Source organism: Gymnogyps californianus, chromosome 2 (assembly GCF_018139145.2).
Source record: "Gymnogyps californianus isolate 813 chromosome 2, ASM1813914v2, whole genome shotgun sequence".
In the NCBI taxonomy this organism is placed as follows: domain Eukaryota; kingdom Metazoa; phylum Chordata; class Aves; order Accipitriformes; family Cathartidae; genus Gymnogyps; species Gymnogyps californianus.
Window position 1 is genome coordinate 17844572 of NC_059472.1, and position 20725 is coordinate 17865296.

At 35.7% G+C, this 20725-nt stretch overlaps 1 protein-coding gene across 3 annotated transcripts in view; it reads left to right on the forward strand.

Moving 5' to 3' along the window:
* The window catches only part of CSMD3 (CUB and Sushi multiple domains 3), a 748293-nt gene that overhangs the window by 695050 nt on the left and 32518 nt on the right, over positions 1-20725 (forward strand). For all 3 annotated transcript variants that reach the window (XM_050890742.1, XM_050890743.1, XM_050890744.1), the window contains 5 exons: positions 436-609; positions 6731-6913; positions 7977-8153; positions 14616-14795; positions 18582-18755. In XM_050890742.1, coding sequence (XP_050746699.1) covers positions 436-609; positions 6731-6913; positions 7977-8153; positions 14616-14795; positions 18582-18755 — 888 coding nt within the window. The remainder of the gene's footprint in view (positions 1-435; positions 610-6730; positions 6914-7976; positions 8154-14615; positions 14796-18581; positions 18756-20725) is intronic.

Here is a 20725-nt window from a genome sequence, read left to right on the forward strand (position 1 = left end):
CTAATAGATTTCATGACCAATGATTTGGGACCAGTGGATGAGAGATGAAGGTTTGCATATTCTCTACCTCAGCAGTGACTTTGGCAGAAACTGTGTTCCTTTATTTTTTCTCTAAAGAGTACATGCATGAGTGTGTGTTTGTGTCTCTGTGTGTGCATGTGTTCATGCCATAAGGATCACCTTAGTGAATGAATGTCTTTGGACATCAATATCTATATGTAAAATACCTTTTTGACGTCTCCAAACATTTGTTTCACAGCTTTTGGTCTGTAATATATTTTGCATTTCTAATCACGTAATGTGCCCCCCTCCCCCAAACCCTAAAAAGTTCTGCCTCTTCACAAAGTTTATGTATGGAGTTATGAAAATGGTAACTACAAACTGTTTGATCAGTGATAATAACCTTTTTTTATCTCCAATAATTATGCATTGTAGTGATTGACTGTGGCCATCCTGGCGTTCCTCCTAACGCGGTCCTGTCTGGAGATAAATATACGTTTGGGTCTACTGTTCATTATACCTGCACAGGTAGACGATCGCTGTTAGGGCAGTCATCTCGTACATGCCAGTTAAATGGACACTGGAGCGGATCTCTTCCCCATTGCTCAGGTAATATTTTTGAATTAATGAGTGTGCCCTGAGGTTTTTTTTAATTTATTTTACCAGAATACCATTTTAAAATCTGGAAAACTGTGTATAAAACTGAAGTACTGTCTCAGTAGAAGTAAAAAAAGCAAAACCAAAATAAGTATAAACTATTAGCAAGAAAATAATTTGGGAGAAGTAGGCTTTCTTAGTGACATTTAATACGAATAGGAAATTGCACATTCAACAGAATGTTAAAGGAACCGGTTTGTTTTGAAAATACTTTCTATGTGACTTCTGGAAAGAGTATTAAGTTCCACAGGGAAACCTTGCATCACTATCTCTTCAGAAAGATGGGTTAATTTTATTTTTTTAACTTACAAAATATCTACTGACTTGATGACACCTCAGGTATATCTTAATTGCATTGTACATCCATCTTTATAATAAGGCCAAGTGGGTTCCGCATAATTTCAAGATAGAATGCTCAGTTTTGAGGGAACACCATCTAATTCTTGTAATAGATTAGCCCTCACCAAAGTCGAGATATGTTTTCTGAACAACTTAATGCTTAGGAATGTTCTGTTTCACAACTTCAGTTTGATTCATTTTAACATCAGTGATCAAGTGAAAAACAGAAATCCAAGTCACACACTAATTTGGGATTTGGCTAAATACTGTTTCTTATCTTAGAGTTTGTAAACACAGATTGTGATAGAGGTTAATCATGTTATCGGTTTTAATTCTCAATAAATACTGGGGCAAGGTTCTTTCTTGTCACCCTCATGTTTCCATTTTATAGTTTAAAGAAATCAGTGGGGTTTTGGACCTTATTCAGACCTATGTAATTCAGAGTACTTAAGTATCTTCAAAGGCAGAAAATAGGAAGAAAACAAATGACACATTTTTTCTTGGGTTACAGCTGTGCCAAAATAAGAGGTGAAAAATAACCAATATACAAATCTGACAGTACTGCTATACCAGTTTCACACTAAAAATTCAAGGTTCTTTACAGCATTAGTGAATCATAGAATCATAGAATGGTTTGGGTCAGAAGGGACCTTTAAAAATCATCTAGTCCAACTCCCCAGCCCTGGGCAAGGACATCTTCCACTAGAATCATAGAATCATAGAATCATAGAATGGTTTGGGTTGGAAGGGACTTTTAAAGATCATCTAGTCCAACCCCCTTGCAATGAGCAGGGACATCTTCAACTAGACCAGGTTGCTCAAAGCCCCATTCAACCTGACCTTGAACACTTCCAGGGAGGGGGCATCCACAACTTCTCTGGGCGACCTGTTCCAGTGTCTCACCACCCTCACAGTGAAGATTTTCTTCCTAATATCTAATCTAAATCTACCCTCTTTCAGTTTAAAACCGTTACCCCTTGTCCTGTCATTACAGGCCTTGATAAAAAGTCACTCTCCATCTTTCCTATATATTTTACGTATTGAAAGGCTGCAATAAGGTCTCCCTGGAGCCTTCCCTTCTCCAGGCTGAACAACCCCAACTCTCTCAGCCTGTCCTCATAGGAGAGATGTTCCAGCCCTCTGATCATTTTTGCAACCCTCCTCTGGACCTGCTCTAACAGGTCTATGTCCTTCTTGTACTGGGGACCCCAGAACTGGATACAATACTTCAGGTGGGGTCTCATATACTCCAATCCTTTTCTTTTTTTTTGTCCGGCCTTCATCTCTTTAGTGTATTCAGGTATAAACTGATTATGTCAGCTACAGTTTCAGTATATGCATTTTTTTCCAGGCCGTGGCACAGAAATGGTTAAAAATTGTTAAATAGTGCTTCTTGGTTAAAATCTTGCACTAAATTCCAAAGGGTTGGAAGAATTTTTCAGTATCTGAACCTTCCACTGCAAACTTTTAGGAAGCGGTTGCAGACAAGGACAATCTAAATGTTATTATCTTGCTCTATGAGTCCCTTTTCTTTCAATGATCGGCCATTACAACCTAAAATGTGACAGAAAATGTGAACACCTAATTTAATCCCTTAACTTTCTATCAATAAAATCAGAGGGAAATTTGCCACAATGGGAACAAAGATCAAGTTCTTCTAACCTGTGATGTTTAGAGCTATGCACCAGAAATCAGAGCTTAATGTAAAATAATGTTACTTAATAAATAATGATATATTTATGTGAATTGCAAATTCAAACCAGTTTAATCAAAAATATTTTTGCAGCTAGTATGCATACATATTTGTTTTGGGGAAAAAAGTCCTCTTTAGATAAAATCTAAGGCTACTTATTGTAATTTTCCATAGTCTTCATGAGGAAAAAAAATAAAAGAATTTTAATTTGTGATTTAAAAAAAAAATTAAAGAAATAGACAAAAATACAAATAGGGAGCCTGAAAATGTACATGAAAATATCAAAGAAACCTTACTGAAAATAAGACTATTCTATAATAATGTTGCTGTTATATTAAATAAGTGTTCAAATATCTTGGGATAAGCATTCGTAAGTGAGGTACCTGCAAATCCTTTTTTTTCTAATGACAATTTTTGTACCCACAGACAGGAAACTGATCAGATCTAATGAATTTTTCTCAATACTTGAAGAAACATTTCTTTGACAGATTCAAATGTTAATAGTAGCAAATCATATTGTGATGGAATACAAACTGTTATTTTCTTTAGCTGTACTGTACCAAACTATAATTCTAGCTTAGGACAACTTTGAGACTTTGTTTTCAAAGTGTATATATCTGAAATGCTTTCTCATTTTAAAATAATTTGCAGTTTACCATACAGAATTTCTATATTTTGTATCTAAAATTTTGTGAAATCATTGGCTTTCATTATTAGCCTTGATAACTTGATTTCTTCATTTTTAATGCATATTAAAGCCTTAAACCTTGTATTTTTTGGCTGATGATATTAGTAATAAATAATATAGAATCTTCGACTGACAAAAGATAGAGCGTGCTTGTCCTTTTCATATATGGAGAAGAATTCAAACAGAAAATGCTAGGTCAGCGAACATAAGGTAACCAAATTTTGTCACATCATCCCTAAGACAGTTTCCTTTTTGTCACATGGCACTTTGCTTCACATCCTAGAGCTAGAAGGAATTGCCATGTCCCATTGATATCTATGGGCATTCAGAAACACGGTTTTCAGTCATCACATGCATATCAGTTGGAGTCAGAAATTTGCAGCAACTTAATTCCTCATAAGTGCAGCAAGGGTTAGGTACTTACTGAAGTGGTCTAAATACCCTCCTTTTCATTAAGATTAAATGCCAGCTGAGAATTTGTTACACATGTGGGTGAAGGATGGCTCATAACTGACTATGAAAATCACTTAGTTGAATCTCTGCATGAGGTAATAAAAATATGTTCTCTATGATATCATTGATTATATCACTGTCACTTCCTGATGTGATTAGTCATTTAGAAAAATTATTTCTGTAACCTTCAATCAAAAGAGCTGGTGGTTAACCTCCCTAAGATTAAAAGAGTAATAATTCACGATAATAATTAGGCATTAGGAAAGAACACATGATTTCATTTACAAGAGGAATATGTAATTTATACTTGGCATAGCAAAAAGCCTATTTTCATTTTTTCGTCATAAAATTATTTTAGGCGTAATGCCAAGTAACTTGCTGAAAACTGAGCTGTTATTGTAGAGACTTTACAAGTATAGAATAATGAATAGTCCGTGTCCCAAATTCTTCATAGTCTAAATAAATAATACTGGAAAATGTAAGATATTTATTCCCAAAATAACAAAAAAAATCTTGATCTAGGACTTCTTTAAATTATTGTAAAAATATGTAGCAGACTATTTTCAAATTACAGGGATGTTAGGTCACCTAAGTAGCTTGGACATGAAGTATTTTGAAAGCTTATAAAATTCTTTTACTTACTATAATTTGGAACTATTTACAATTTCTTTTTAAACAGGGCTGGCAGACTGCTTTACTGATCTGTGTCACATAATGCAATGGGTAAACAGAGAAGAGCCTAAAGTTTTGAGTCTGTGATTTTGAATCAGACATTCTTATACTTACTTGACTTAATTTGTTATTTCTGAAAGCATTAAAATACATAGGACCATGTACTATTTGCACATACATGCTATGAAAGTTCACAATGTAATAGGCATGACTACATCAGTTTGTTTGATTATTCTCAAATGAAAGGTGTCAGTTTAAGCTTGATTAACATAAGCAATGATAAAATTGGCTCCTGAATTAGTGAGAGTAGTTCACAATTAGCCTACTTTTTCAGCTGCTTCAGCAGGGGGTTGGATAGGTAGTATGAGCTGCCAGGTTTGTTCTCTTTTGTGTTTCCAAACAAAGTTCTGCCCTTTTCTTTGAGTCTTCAGATGTGCCTTCAGACAGAGGCTCCATAGCTGCATTCTCTTTTCCCACAAGCCTGTATGAGTTGTGCGGATCAGCTCCTGTGAGGTGCTTAGTTATATTGTTTTTCAATGAATTTGTGGGGAAAGAAGGAAGCATGGCCTATATGAAAGGAAATAAAAAGTATTAAGCATGACCTACAAAACTGCAGGTTGGCACATGAAGTACCTTCATAAGTGACAAAAATATGGTCAGCTTCTTGGACATATTGGACTAAAACAAGTATTTTTTCTCATACACCATAATTCTCAGAGTAAGCTAGTTCTACTCTTCTTCCTTTCACTATTCAATTCTGTACATGTTTTTGTTAGTAAAGAGATGTGTCTAACCAGTCACTCCAACAGTACAGTTTACACACATACAGTGCCAACGAAGGCAAGGGAAGCTCTGTTTTTCTCTACATCTACAACTCCAGGGTCCTAACTTCCCATAGAACCCCTAGATAGTGAGTTTGTCACTTTTGGTCTTCTGGGTACTTGGAGCAGACAACTTTGTTTACTACTTCTATGTAAGCACTTCTCTTATTACTGCTATTTAAGCTTAGATAAATACCAGAAAAGTATGGCTATTCTACAGAAAGCATTCTTTACATAATTTGTACAAATCTTTTAATATAATTGTCTCTAATGTGAAGCTATAATATGATGTTCTTCAGTAGCTGAAGTAAAGCTTTCTAGCTGATCCTTAAAATATTTCTTCTTTATTGACGTTAGTGTAGCTAAGTACAAAATAATGCAGATATGCTTTCAAAAATATTATGAAGTTTGAATTATTTTTTGTATAGAAGACTGTTCAGTTTATTTGCAAGTTGTCACAGAAAACCATAAGCTGAGTATCTATGGGTGAAAACCTGAACAGTGCAGCTCCAAGAATTCTAGAATTCAACACTTTTGTGTTGAAACTCAGTAATACAATATACCTTCATCTCTTATTACATAGAAAACTAGCTTAAAGACCTTTAAAAAGATAAAATAACAGATCCTAAGTACATATTAAAAGATTTAAACAACTGACTTGCTGTGCAAATACAATGTTACCTAGAGCTTCCTAAAAGTTCTCACCATTAATGAAGATTTAGATGTATAATATTAGATATTGTTATTATTAGTATTATGACTGTCGATGATTTTAACATTGATATACAACAGATAGTAGAAAACATTAACCCTTTATCTTAGAATTTGCTTAAACATTTGTAGCTGAGGGAGATTTTAGCTATCAAGCAGTCTTGAAGTGAACTTTCAACATTTCTATAAATCAGGGAAATGCTTCATGTCAGATGTACATAAAATTGTTGACTAGATTTTTCATTCAATGTTAAAACTCCTACAACTCTAATGATATCATAAAACTAGGAAGTACGTTATGAACACTTGTTATAGGCAAACAAGAAAATTATCTTCATGATTAGGACCTTGGTTTTCCTCAGAATTCCTTATTTTAAATGAAAAATGACAGAGGTTTTGTGGCTTTCTTTTTGTTTGCGTATTCCTGTTTGATGACTCTGTTACCAAAAGTTTAGCATGGTCTAAGGGTAATCTTGAGATAATTGTAATTTCTGTTCTCGACTTACATAAAATAAGTGAAAAGAAATTATTTGAGAATGAAGTAATTTTGCAATTACAGGTACTCACACTCACTGAGATATATTTTTTTTTCTAAAAATATAAATACAATTTATAATTACGTGGAAACATATATTTTAAATCCAGTATCATAATAATATTTCATATTTATATTAATCTTTGCACTCTAAATTCTAGGTGATACAGCTGATTCTTGTGGTGACCCAGGTATCCCAGGTCATGGGTCTAGAGAAGAAAACAATTTTAAAATTAAAAGTACGGTACATTTCAGCTGTGATATTGGATATATCCTCCATGGCTCAGAAGAAAGGACATGTATGGCAAATGGAAGTTGGACAGGAAGACAACCTGAGTGCAAAGGTAAATCACAGAAGATCCACTCTATTTTTAAACAGTCTTGTTAAAAATGCTAATCAGAAAACCAATTTTGCATTGCCAGTTTTGTGTTGTGAATGGTATACAGTTGATTTTGGACTGATCATTGAATTTTTTCGAATAAGTTGTTACACCATAGCAATGGCTTGGCATCAGCTGACAAATTTGAAATCAGTTCCTGGCATCCATGAAACTGTATGTTTTCAAAGTTTTGAGAAAAAAAAGTATACTGAACTGTTTATTTCTTCTCAATCTTGTGTCAGCATGAACTATATGTGTTATCCACTACAAAAAACTAAACAGAAAAGGAAATAGATAAGGCCTCTAGAACTCAAATTTTGCTGAAAGATTTTTTCCCTTAAAAATCTCACCATCACCTGATCTTCAGTTACAACCATTATACATCTGAATTTCAGAGAAAAGGGCTGAGTTTTATGAAAATGTCCATGTCAGGATTTCATTAGACACATCTATGTCATAAATGATTGACTTACTTAAAAAATTTATTTACTAATACTGTTGACATTATTATTATTTTTCAATAGAAAACAAAATGCTGAAACAAGTTTATTTGGAAAAAAATCATTCTAGAAGTTTCGAGCTAGATGTATTATCATAAAAGAAAGCTCTAACAGGATATTTATGGAGAATCATTTACTACCTTAATTATCTTGATTCAAAAATAGGAAATAATTCCCAACAGACTCTTCTTCAAAGAAAAGCTTCCTCAAAAGCAGAAAATAATTTGAGAACCTGTATTCTTATTTTCCTCTTTATCACTGTTGACTGCGTTATCTGTGTGAAATAGTCATCTCATTTTAAAAACTTATTTCACAAGTTTGTTTTGTAACATCCTTTTTGCTGAATGATTGGCATCCTGACACAATGTAAATATATATGTATGTGTTTGTATGTTGGCATCTGAAGGGATATGCTTAGCCCAACTGAACTTTCTGCTGTTCTTCTTTGATCTTATCTATTACAGAAATGTAATCTTTCTGTAATTATTTTACTACATTTTTTAAAAAATTTACGTTTTGCTTTATAGCTGTGCAGTGTGGTAATCCAGGAACAACCGCTAATGGAAAAGTATTTCGTATTGATGGAACTACTTTCTCTAATTCAGTAATTTATTCATGCATGGAAGGATACATACTTTCTGGATCATCAGTAAGACAATGCACTGCCAATGGAACATGGTCTGGATCCTTGCCAAACTGCACAAGTAAGACACATCTCTAATGAATAGTCTTTTTGGTTTTCTCTCCTCTGAAAGACAATAAAGTAAAATATAGAAGTTGGATGCAAATAAATTAAGTCTTCGCTTTTTCTTGCACTACTTCATACATAATTTTGTACATGAAATACTTCTAAAAAATAGTGCTATGCGAAGATGAAGAATATAGTTTTTTAAAGACAGATATAGTGTAGTAAAATATATAGACTGCTGTTACAGTCTAAAGTAGTTGTATGGTTACATGATCTACCTACGTTAATTCTTTCCTAGTATATATTTTTAATCTTGTTTATATTTTGTGATATGTTATATTCAGACATTATTCCTTTAATTGCTTTTCTTCACTATGAAAACTTAGCAGTATAATATTCTGGTCTTCCAGAGGGCAGAAAATAAAAACCTTGAAATGAACGTTTGAGAATTCTTTTTGTAGTGATTCTGAGGTCAAAACTGTTGTCCTGCTCTCATATAACATCTTCTGTTTGGCCTCTTCATTAACCTTATACTTGCTTTGGTTACTGAGCTAACAGAAGATATTTCAGCTTCTCTCACATTCATAATAAGCATTTTGCAACAGTTTATTTTCAAGTCCATCTGTTCCTGCTTTATTACATGTCCTAGCTCATCTTTTAGTAACAATTATGAAAATTTTATATTTATGTGACACATGAGACTGCCTATCATTTTGAGGAAACATATCCTCATCAGAGGTATAGCAAACTGTTGCTTAAATTTTGAACTAGTACCCTAGTTTTCATAGAGTTGGCCACTTTACACAATTATAGCAACCCAAATAGAGGCCAAAAGTAAGATGATAAAGAAAACTTCTCCTTCTTGTGTTGTTTTTAAATCCATCTTTAACGGTAAGCATGTGAACAGCTGCTTTTGCAGTCAGCAAACCTGTGAGAGAGCCCAATGTTTTTGTTTATCTATTATTTTCCAAGTTATAATGAGAACCAGATTAATTGTACGAAGGATAAAAATGTTTTGTGATGGTAACTGCATCTATATTTTTTATTATATTTTAGAATGACATATAGCTGGAGTACATGCTAGAAAAGTCTTCTCAAAAAACACTGCTCAGGTAGAAACTTGGGATTTTTGCTTAAAACCTAGAAAAATGTCTTAACAGAGAAAGTATCCTAATAAAACAAAGAGAAGCATTGTGAAGATTATATGTAATGGAAAAAATATTCTTGATTTAATTAATATATAAGTATTTTAACTTTGTTATACAATAAATCTATGACATTCCTAATACACAGTTCTCTGTTTGTTATGATTACACATCTAAAAAGTATATCCCCTTATATGTTTAGTCCAGTGATAATGTTATTTAAGGGTTTTTCATTTGATGCGTGTCCCCTGGAGTGGCCAGAATATGAAAAGAACGATTAAATGAAAATCTTACCAAAAAAGGTACGATCTCTGAGAATCTCATCCTGACTTGTTTCTGCCTTTTTGATCATTGCTGACTATTAACTAATTCCTAAAGGGGGGTGGAAGCACTACTAGGTGTTACAACTTGTATCTAAGCTAATACAGGTACTAGCAGCAGCTCTCAAATACCCACAAATGGAGAGGCATTTTATGGCACTGCAGAATGGCTGAGGTCAGCAGTCACCTCTGGAGATTGTCTAGTCCAACCCTTCTGCTCGTGGCAGGATCAGCTAGAGCAGGTTGCTCAGAGCTGTGTCCAGTCTGTGTCCCTTTCTACAGACCTTCTACAGTTCCCTAGCACATCCAAATATAAAATAAAAAATATATTAAACTGCATCATATTTAACTTGTTATGTTCTCTCTTACAACAATATATCAATTTTAAATCGCTAACAGATAATTAACAATTATCTTTGTTAATGGACAATATTAGCTAAATAGCTAGTTAACAGATCATGAGTTAACAATCCCCTCTCCTGCCACATTTATCTCCAGGTCTGTAAAATATGCCTGAAGAAGATTCTCTGTTGTAAGGAAACAATTTTCTCATAATGATTTCAAAATGTATCAAAAGCAGTAGAATTGGCAGTGCCAACAGACTTTGTTGACAGGGCAGGTTTTATTTATTTTTTTCCTAACTGTCCCTACCATGCTGTTGTGGTTTATCCCCAGTAGGCAGCTAAGCACCACACAGCCGCTCACTCACTCACTCCCCCGCAGTGGGATGGGAGAGAATTGGAAGGGTAAAAGTGCAAAAACTTGTGGGTTGAGTTAAAGACAATCTAATAGGTGAAGTAAAAGCTGTGCAAGCCAGCAAAGCAAGTCAGGAATTCATTCACTACTTCCCATCGGCAGGCAGGTGTTTAGCCATCTCCAGGAAAACAGAGCTCCATCACGCATAGTGGTTCCTTGGGAAGACAAACACCATAACTCCGAATGTCCCCTCCTTCTGTAGCTTTTATTGCTGAGCACAATGTCATATGGTGTGGAATATCCCTTTGGTCAGTTGGAGTCAGCTGTCCCAGCTGTGTCCCCTCTCAATTTCTTGAGCACCCCCAGCCTACTCGCTGGCAGGGTAGCATGAGAAGCAGAAAAGGCCTTGATGCTGTGCAAGCACTGTTCAGCAGTAACTGAAACATCCCTATGTTATCAATGCTGTTTTCATCACAAATCCACAACACCATACAAGCTACTATGAAGAAAATTAACTCTATCCCAGCCAAAACCAGTACTCATGCTCTCCATGTTTTACTCTGACAAGATTTCCCTAAATTTGCTTATTGCTTGTTCAAGTCATGGAACCTCATGGAACCATTGCAGATTTCCAGAACAGCTTAGGCAAGCACCTGTCCCGAGTGGCTGTCATGGGTGACACAAAGTAAACAGCTACCCACAGTGGATCTGGATGTTGGTGTCTGTTTAAGAACGATGCAGTTTAGAGCTTTTACCTGCCTGATTATCTCATACTTCCTCGCTCCCCCTCAGGGTTATATTTGGGGAGTTCTTTGCTGTCCTGGGAAGGACAGGTTCAAAGTCCCGTTGGTTCATGCTGTGCCACTGCTCGTATGAAATTCAGGTGTTATCAGTCAGGGCATCCCCTGACATTTGTCTCCACACATGTCCTTCTTTTCTAGGATCTTCCCCATTTCCAGGTTCTTTTGTCCAGACAGGATCTTCACCTTCTTTCTGGGCACCCGACACCACTCTAAGCAGACACATAACACGTGTCAGTGTCCTAACTGGTTGTTCTGTCTCATGTCTCTATTAACAGGAAGATTCAGCATATGCCACTTCTGTTTAGCCCAGGTGTTATCAACATTTAGAGCCAGCCCATACTTACTACAGCTACCAAGTAACGGGCTGCTTCTTGCGTATCATTGAAAATGCTATTTTTTAGAGCTAACACTATACAAGGAGAATAACAAAGATAATCTTATTGCCCTTTAGATGCCGGGAGCCCTGGGCAGTGTAGCATCGAACAAGACTGACTCATGTGCAGCATGCCATGCAGACCTTGTCCATAGCAAAGATTCTCCCCTTTTGATTGTTCAAGCTATTACAGGATTTTCTTACAAGGAAACAACTCTATCATTTCTACAGTCACACAGAAACAATGTTCTCATGAGAACTTCTTGCTGCACTGCTAGATAAAAAGCAAGGACATGCAGCTGGTGTAATTGCTGATACTGAGTGGGAGCTGCCTGCAGCTCCTTTGTTGCAATGAGCTGGCTGAGGTTGCGCCCTGGCCAAGGGATCTGTGCAGCATAGCACAGGTCTGAAGGCCACACTGGATGTGCAGCACAGTGCAACACAGGCCTGGAGCTCCTCAGGTTAACTGTATTGTGGATCACTGACACCTCAATGTACAGTGGTCTTCTGGTCAGAATCACTACAATAATTTAAGCTGATTTGTGCCTACCATAGTGACTTAAGTGGAGGTGGTCCAACTTTGGGTCATTGGATGGACTGCTTGAGCAGGGGAGTTGCACAAGACGACCTCCAGAGGTCCCTTCCAACCTCACCATTCTGTGATTCTCTGACTATCTGAACCTGTGAACTTCAGAAAATGCCACTGAGCCTGCTAAGTAGCTAGTACGTGTTTTGTTTAGTTAAAGTTATAGTTATTCCTATGTTTATGACAAAACACAGTATCTCAGTAAAATCTAGGTCACCTCCTTACATCGGTTTTTGCTGTCTTTGAAAGTCAAATGCTGCAGTATAAGACAAAAGAGCAAAAGGATCGTTTCCTTACCACTCCTAACTCACCTCTATGAACACTTCTAATGTTACAACACAGTAATATGAAGAATGACTCTTTTTTTCCCCCCTAAGTCTTTTCTGTCATGCAACTCCTTTTGCTATAGTAAGATGAAGACTAGTAAGTACAGAAGGGCAAAAACACATGAAAGAAAATCAGGTCTGGGTTTGTTTCTTTTTTCTTTGAAATATGGCTTGAAAAGTTAATGATAGGAAGGTAGGAATTTCGAGAAGGTAGTACAATCTAGAGATCTGCTAAAGCCATGGTGGCTCCTGCTGTATAATGGATCAATGCTGAAGTGTCAGTAACAGGAAAGGGTACAATCATTACAGTAACAGTAACAGTGGAAGAAGCAAGAAGTTTGCACTAATGACCAAAAGAAAGAAATGGAGATTGTAAGGAAGGTGAACGAAAAAGCTGAGAACACGGTTTTAGTTGGATTTAAATAAACAGTGAAAATAGTTTTCAACAGTATAAAATAAATGGATAGTTTGTGGAGCTGTTTGATCATATATGGTGTACGGTGTTTGCATGTGCTTAAATTCGTAAAGCAAAGATTTGAAATATTCTTCATACAGGAAAATCTAAACAGGTGAAACAAGGATTAGGGAAAAAAGGATAAAGGCATGAGCATTATGTTGTAATCCAGTCAAAACAATAATATACCTGGAAAAATATTGAGGATTATTTTAGTTGAATTTGCAACATTAAGGATAGTAAATGGAATATGTCAAATAAAGAAAGGTAGAACATATAGAGTATTTGAATATACTCATGTAACTAAGAGAAACAGTTTTGTCTTTCACAGCCCTATATTTTTTGAAGAATGACAAAGAAAAATCTATGACCTCTTAAGTTTTTTAAAAAAAAGTAAAATTACCATGTTACTAGGTAAAATAAAATGGGCTGATCTCCAATTTTCTTTATCTCTGCACTAGCTACCTTTAGACTAACCCAGATAACCCTATGGTATGTTTTATAGTCTCTTCTGTATCCATAGACAGCGATTGTGTGGGACTTTTTTTTTTTTTTTTTTTAAGATTTGATACATGCAGCCTAATTAGTATCTGCTCACTTAGACTGTGATAAACTGTAGAGCAGGCATACACCTTGGATTCTCAGTTCCCCAATTATTTAGATCAAGGGACCTGGCCAGAATACGCTACAAACATGTAGTCATGGGTTTTCTCATTCTGGAAACCAGGATACAGAGAGGGTGCCATTCACATTGATCATGCTTTGGTATTGAGTCAGAAGTGTCCAGGATGTGCTTTCTGCCCAGGAAACTGCCTCCCACAATCTTCCAGAAGTAGTAACAATGCTGTAGGGGGATTATCAAGTTTACCATAAGATAAACTGCAAAACACACAGGTGCTGTATTTTGTATGAACTAGATTTTTTCCTGGTGTTTGATTTTTTCCTGAAAACAACAGCTTTTTATCATTGCCACTAGGGTTCTCAAGATTTCTTACTCTGAAAACTGTTCCAGAAATTGATAAATCTAATTGACCAGATCTGAGAGAAACTTACCTATTTTAACATTATTCTCAGATTATAATGATATAACTCTTTATTAACTCCTTATGAATATTTAATCTCATTAGGAGATTAAATTATCTCCTGACACTAGAAGTCACAAGAGGTTTTACAACCTGTCCCACTCATTAAAGTACTATAGGCCTAATTTTGGCATAAGCCATGGCCCATGTTTGGGGATTGCTTGAACATTCTCATCTGTTTATGTGCATAGTAACCATGTGAGCATTTACAAAGTGGGAGATTTTTGCAGACATATATCTTAAATTTTCCAGACTGTGTTTCCTTTCAGGATGTACCTATGGAGAATTAAACTAAACAATAGATATCTGCTTCTTTAATAATGAAACTGAACTGACAGGAAAATTTGAGGGTATCAAAGGATGGTAGTGACATATGGATTATTTCTTGGGTGGTTTTTTTTTCATTTTATAATCTTGAAATTTTACTGATCAAAATTGTACAGTCCATTACTTCTACTGCTGAACAGTTGCATTGTTCTCCAAATATAACTGTTCTACAGCTCCACATGTTGTGTTTGGCAGCTAATTCAGGTGACATATATGTTTATCTTCTCTTGATGGAGATAAGATTTATGATACTTTTTCCTTCTTTTTTCCTCAATAAAGTCCTAGTTTTGCCCTATGTTTTTCCCCTCACATATAAATAAATCACGTTTAGGTTTTAAAATCTGTTCCTCAACTATTTACTTACAGTTATCAGTTGTGGAGATCCAGGAGTCCCAGCCAATGGCATGAGATATGGTGATGATTATGTTGTTGGACAAAATGTTACTTATATGTGCCAACCTGGTTATACAATGGAATCAAATAGCTCCTTGATTCGCACTTGTACTAGCAATGGCACGTGGAGTGGAGTAATCCCAACATGCAAAGGTACAACATTTATTTTGATTGTCAACTATTTCTTCTTTGACATTTACATCAACTGTTTATTATAATGAGTCAGCCAAATATTTCCACAGAAATCAAAACTTACTGTTAGTATGAATACACTGAACTGATTTTTTGGCTGCAGGAATGGTGACTTCATCCTTTGCTTCTTTTCCCTTTAATTTTTCATACCAGCACAGTATGTTGAACAGTTCTTTGTAGCTTTATAGAACGTTTTATCACTTTGCTGCTAAACTGAATTAGCCAATGTGAAACGACGGTTTAGATTTGTTTGTTTGTTTGCTAAGGTTAGCATGTCATACCAAAAATGACCTTATATATATCCCTGTCTTTACAAAAAGACTACTCAAGCACATGATAGACACCTTTGGGAAAGGTCTGCATATATATAACTGAACTTTGTCAAAGGCATATTATTCTGGGTTACCCTATCCATAATACTAAGATTTTTCTCTGATCACTCCTTCATTAGATGTGCACCTTTGAGCATCACTGTGCTGTATCAACATACTCAGCAAAAAGACTAAATCCTTCTAGCAAATGTCCTAATAAATTTTTTTCTGCTTCATGTTATTTTCTCTACTGTGAAAACTGAAAGGATTAATCTCAAGATCTTCCTTTTCTCTCTTTTACTAATTGCATTCCTGATTTTTCTGTTTTATTGGAATTTTTTAATGCTCTCTGTTGAAATTTAAACAGCAAAAAATCTGGGTGTTACTGAAAGACCACCTTATCTGTGTCATCAAAACAATTTTCTCTGAGAAACTCACTCACTTGCTAAACCGTAAAACATCTTCTCTCTAGAGTAATTTTTCTAACTCTTCCTGATACCACAGCTGTAGAGAAGCAGCATTACCGTTTTGGTGTTTTCTTTCTGGGTTCACACTAAGTGATCTCTATTCTTTTAAAACCTAGTTGGCTAAGTTTGTACTTACTTTGTTCTCATCCATCTTCCTTCTGTTTTGTTTTCAGGAAGTACGGTTACATACCTGCTCAGCAGTTCTCATTTTCCTCCCCTGAATTCATTCATCAAAACAGATAAAATAAATTTCAAATCTCCACTCCATTTGCAATTCCTTTCCTTGCTGAGTACAACTCTCCCAATATCTTACCAAGTCCAGTTTAATTCTAATTCAGTTTTGATAATGTCAATTTTTAAAGTTATTTTCCCAACACATTCTTGAGGATGTCAGACTTCAAGATCCTCTTAACAATTCACTTTTTTTTCTGTTTGTATTGTGCTCTTAGACAGCATCAGCTTCAATTACAAAGCTGTTTTTAAGAGCAGAAGAATGGCCATACTGGTCCTATTGACCAAGAGTCTGTCTGTCTCCAAGGGCAGCTGTAAGAGAACAGCTAGAAGATCATAAGACAGAAAAGTATTTATGATATAGTCTCCCAGCCTCAAATTCTTAAGGACTACAGGGCACCTAACTGGGAGCAGGAGATCTAACTCTGATTTGATTCAAACAGAACCATACAAAGAAAGAGTTAGACTGTTAATTTTGGTTTTGAGTTTTTGAGTCTTTCTGGTTTTAGGTCATACATATTTATGACTTGTATAAATACTAAATAATAATCATATGCAGAATCTCTAGTGTTCTCAGTATTTCGTTCTACTCCACACAGGTTTGTGTGAGTGCACTAGGTAAGTTAATAACCCCCATTTCTTTGACTGTGTAATTAAAAGTAATATATAATATGCAGTAATGTGTTTGAAATGTATAACAATTAGTTCTTACTGTCAGGAGGAAGTGCCAGGGTCCTCTGGTACTAAATGGTCCAGGTACCATTTAGTTAAAATAATCGGAAAATGAACTGGGCAGAAAATGGATACGTAATTGTCGCCATGCCATTGAAATAGAATATATAAATAATTCTCTGGCTTTGCCTAGTTGGAAAAGGATTCATGTTCATCTGCAACTAAATATTCAACTATTCAAGCATTGTCTTTTCTGCAGACTTGCATTTGTAATATACTTTCAGATCTTAAACTGAGAAATGTTGCTGTACGTATTTATGGTTAAATCTCTGACCAAAATATTTAGAGACACGTTCTGCCTTGTTGCTGGGTGTTTTGTTTTGCTGTTTTCACCCCAAAATTCTGATATTACACCTATTTTCATGGTACTTCTTCTGTCTTCTTTCTTAATTATTGACCGGTATTTCTTCCTTTATTGTTCAGCTGAGAAGTTAAAACATACAGATCTTTTTAAAAGGACTAGTCATGAAGCTCTTGGAGAATGCGAACAGACTTTTGCTGCTTAGAGTACTTATTTTGACTTACTTTTATTAAAATATAATTAAAGTGTGGCAAAAGCTATCATGTCCTTTCCTGGGTTGGTTGTTTGATGGGTTTTTTTAAACTATGAACCAGAGCAAGAGAAACAGAAAGTATAAAAAATAGAGCCTTAAAATTTAGATTTGGTTTACTGGTTGGCAAAGGGTTATTTGATAATAGTACTACTTTCATCCAGCATTCTCAAATAGCCATGAACAATGCTGCAGAGCATCTTTGTGGTATAAATAGTTGAAATAGTCTCACTGAAGAGTATGATAAGAATAGAGAAATGGTACATGGTGAACCTTCTGCAGATTACATGCAAACACACAGAACTCCTGATCTAGTGCCTCTGACTTCTTTTGAGCTTGCAGGATGACAGCTGTCTAAACATAAGTTTGAAGATTATGAGTGCAGCATTTCATTTCCTCCATTCTTGTAACCTGTGTGTTCTCTGCTTTTTTTTTGGTCACCACCTCTTCTCATTTACCCGAACTGTCTCCACTATATTAAATCATACTAGTTTCATTTGCTTTCTGTCTTTTGCTAGCACAGTTTCTCCTAACTTTTCTCCCCCCCCCCCCCCCTCTTTCTCATTCATTCTAGTAACTTTGGCCTAAATTTCCCCCTTTATCTTTTTGATTCAGATTTTTTTTTTCATTTAACTTTTTTTATACCCTTTTTCCTTCAGCTTTCAATTAGCAATTCTCTGTTACTACCCCATTATCCAGTGAATAACACTTTTATCTTCATCACTACAGTTATGTTTGTTTATTTCTACTGTCCTCCTCTGTTTTTTTTCAGTCCTCTTTCCTACAGCTGAGTAGAAGATGTTTCTATTTTTTCCTGAGAGGCCTGGAAATGAGAAACTATACTGAAATATTTCTTGTCGGCCTTCTTAGAGGTAGCAACACTGACAATTTCAAGAGGTTGCAAATCCTTAAATTTTCTCCCTCTAGCTAGAAGCGAATGCTTTTTGGTGAAGAGATATTAATGAAGCAAATACGAACCAAACTATGGTACTTAGAAACAGGCTTTCAAGTCATATCTTGGAACAATCATCCTGGAATTTCATCCCTGGGCATCAATACCTAGCAAATGCCTAAACTGGTTAACAGGAAGAAAGTATTTGACTATTACCACAGTAATTAAAGATAATTGTACTCTATATTGTCTAAACAGACAAACAAAATAATTTTCTAGTATACTACCAGACATACTGATTTTTAGGTAGTCTTCCTATTTGGTTTGATGCAGCATCCTGTTTTATTTAAGACACTTCATCAATCAGCCACTGTCTCCTAAATGGAGGAAACCAGAAATACTAACTTCAGGAAATGTGGCAAGAATACAGTGAGGAAGATAGCATGTCTTGACTGTATTGTCCTCTAAAAAAGGTGAAATTAGCACATATGGTTCTTCTAGTAATTGTGTACACTGGAGATATTTACAGCAGCTGGGCCTAATTATTTTGACTATTATTGCAGCTGTTACCTGCCCAACTCCTCCGCAGATCTCTAATGGAAGGTTGGAAGGAACAAACTTGGACTGGGGATTTAGCATTAGCTATGTCTGCTCTCCAGGATATGAACTCTCTTTTCCTGCTGTTTTGACTTGCATTGGGAATGGAACATGGAGTGGTGAAGTACCTCAGTGCTTGCGTATGTATTTGCTTTATAGTCCTGTATTTCTTTATTCAACTATAGTGCTTTTTTCCTCTTTAAAGTTTTCACCTTTTTTTTTTTCCCTCCGGTGTCCGCCCCCCCCCCCCCCCCCCCCCCCCCCCCCCCCCCCCCCCCCCCCCCAGCAGTGGCTTAGTTCATTTCAAACCTGGGACAAATACAATCCTTCTATATTTTCCAAAATTGTAACATAATTTGTAGATTGAGGAAGACATAAGAATATCTGTAAATCCTTTGTGAGCATATAGGAAGCCTTAAACACAAATAAAAAAAAAAAATTACAGGCAATGCATACAAAATGGTCCAAGGCAAAACAAGATTAAGAGGTGCTGTCTTGTTTTCAGATCCAGCTACATATAGAATAGGGGAAGTTTCATTATAATCTCTTTTATTGCTTATTACTCGTCCTAAACTTTCTCTGATGTCACAGAGTTTTTTCTGCCAGTAATGTTGACTAGGCCCCAGGGTGATTCCTTGACAATAGTCTGTTTTTCCTCCTACGCTAAGTTATGTTTTATGCAGTAAATTTTGTTAACCTGAAAGTTATAACATTGATGGATTTTTATATTGCTACAAATTTCATTACAATAACAAATATGGCTTTTTCTTTAGGTTGGTGTCAGTCCACTTATTATTTTAAAAATCTTTTTAAAGAAGTGATTGTGATGCTTCTGAGAGATGTTCAATTGATTGCACCGAAGAAGGAGATTCTGTAGTTATTTGTAGAATAGCTATACCACTGAAACTCTGTAATGGTCTTGAGCAAGCAGTCTAACTGGAAGAGGATAATTTCATCTTCGTGGCTTTACAGTTTCTGAAGTTTAATTCGAGCTTGCCAAGTAGCTGAGCTTGCCAGGTAGCTTACTAAATGTTGCAAAACGCAGTTCTCTGTTCTTTTACTATTTCTTGCATTCTTCACCTCTCCCTTTCAAAAATGTTCTCTGTTTTGGCTATATCCTACTATTATGAAAGCATACCATGTAGATGAACTTTTCCTTTTTTTCCTAATGATATTCTCATATCAACAACAGTTGCTTAGTGCTGCTGAAACTGTATGTGCCGGAGCTGAACATGGTGAAAGGCATTGTTTCTGGAAGAAAAAACCCTCACCATTTATTGCTTAAGTTCTCTAGATGGAGCTCGTCTAGAGTCTACTATATTATGAACATCAAAGACCATGAAAAATTCTTTTCATCATTTGTTCTTGACTGAAATATTGTGTCCTTACATTCATTTTTGGATACCGCAAGCTATTTGTTATCTTTGAGGTTGGAATATTCAATACTGCAGTATGCTCTGAAAAAGGGGCTACGCCTTTAAACTTTTTAAAAGACATAGTTAGCACAGAATGCAGCTGCCTGGGAATTAAAGGCTGTTTCATGCAGAGATTACATTAACTGAATGTTGTTGATGTGCAATGGTTACCCATTGGCTTGCAAGAGAAATCAGTTGGCAGCCAGTGCTTGTAAAAGAGCTTAAACTAGCTGCCATCTGGCAGAAATGAGAGGGAGCTGGTGAAAGTCATTTTCAATGAGCAATCTTTAAGCAGTTCTTGACATCAGAAATTTAGTTCCCAGCTTGGTTCTATAGAGCCTGTAGCTGAAGATATGCAAGGTATAGTTATAAGATGGAATAATTATTCAGAAAGGAATATGGTCATGTCTTTAGTAAATTTCTCTGCTTAATTATTCATATAGTAATTTGAGTAAAGGACTGCTGTTTTTATAAGCTTGGCAATAGATGGCAAAAAAAATACAGGCCTATGCCTGAAAATTCCTAACTACAGATATAACTTGCTGTTGATCAATTAAATGTCTTTGAAGAATGAGACTAGCCTCACAGCCTCAGTGCCAGAGCTCCACAGCCCTGTCTCTGTCAAAGGCTCTCAGAGTCCTTAGGAAAATATTTCCATTGGGAGTGGGAGCACTCACAGAGCTTCCAGTTTACTG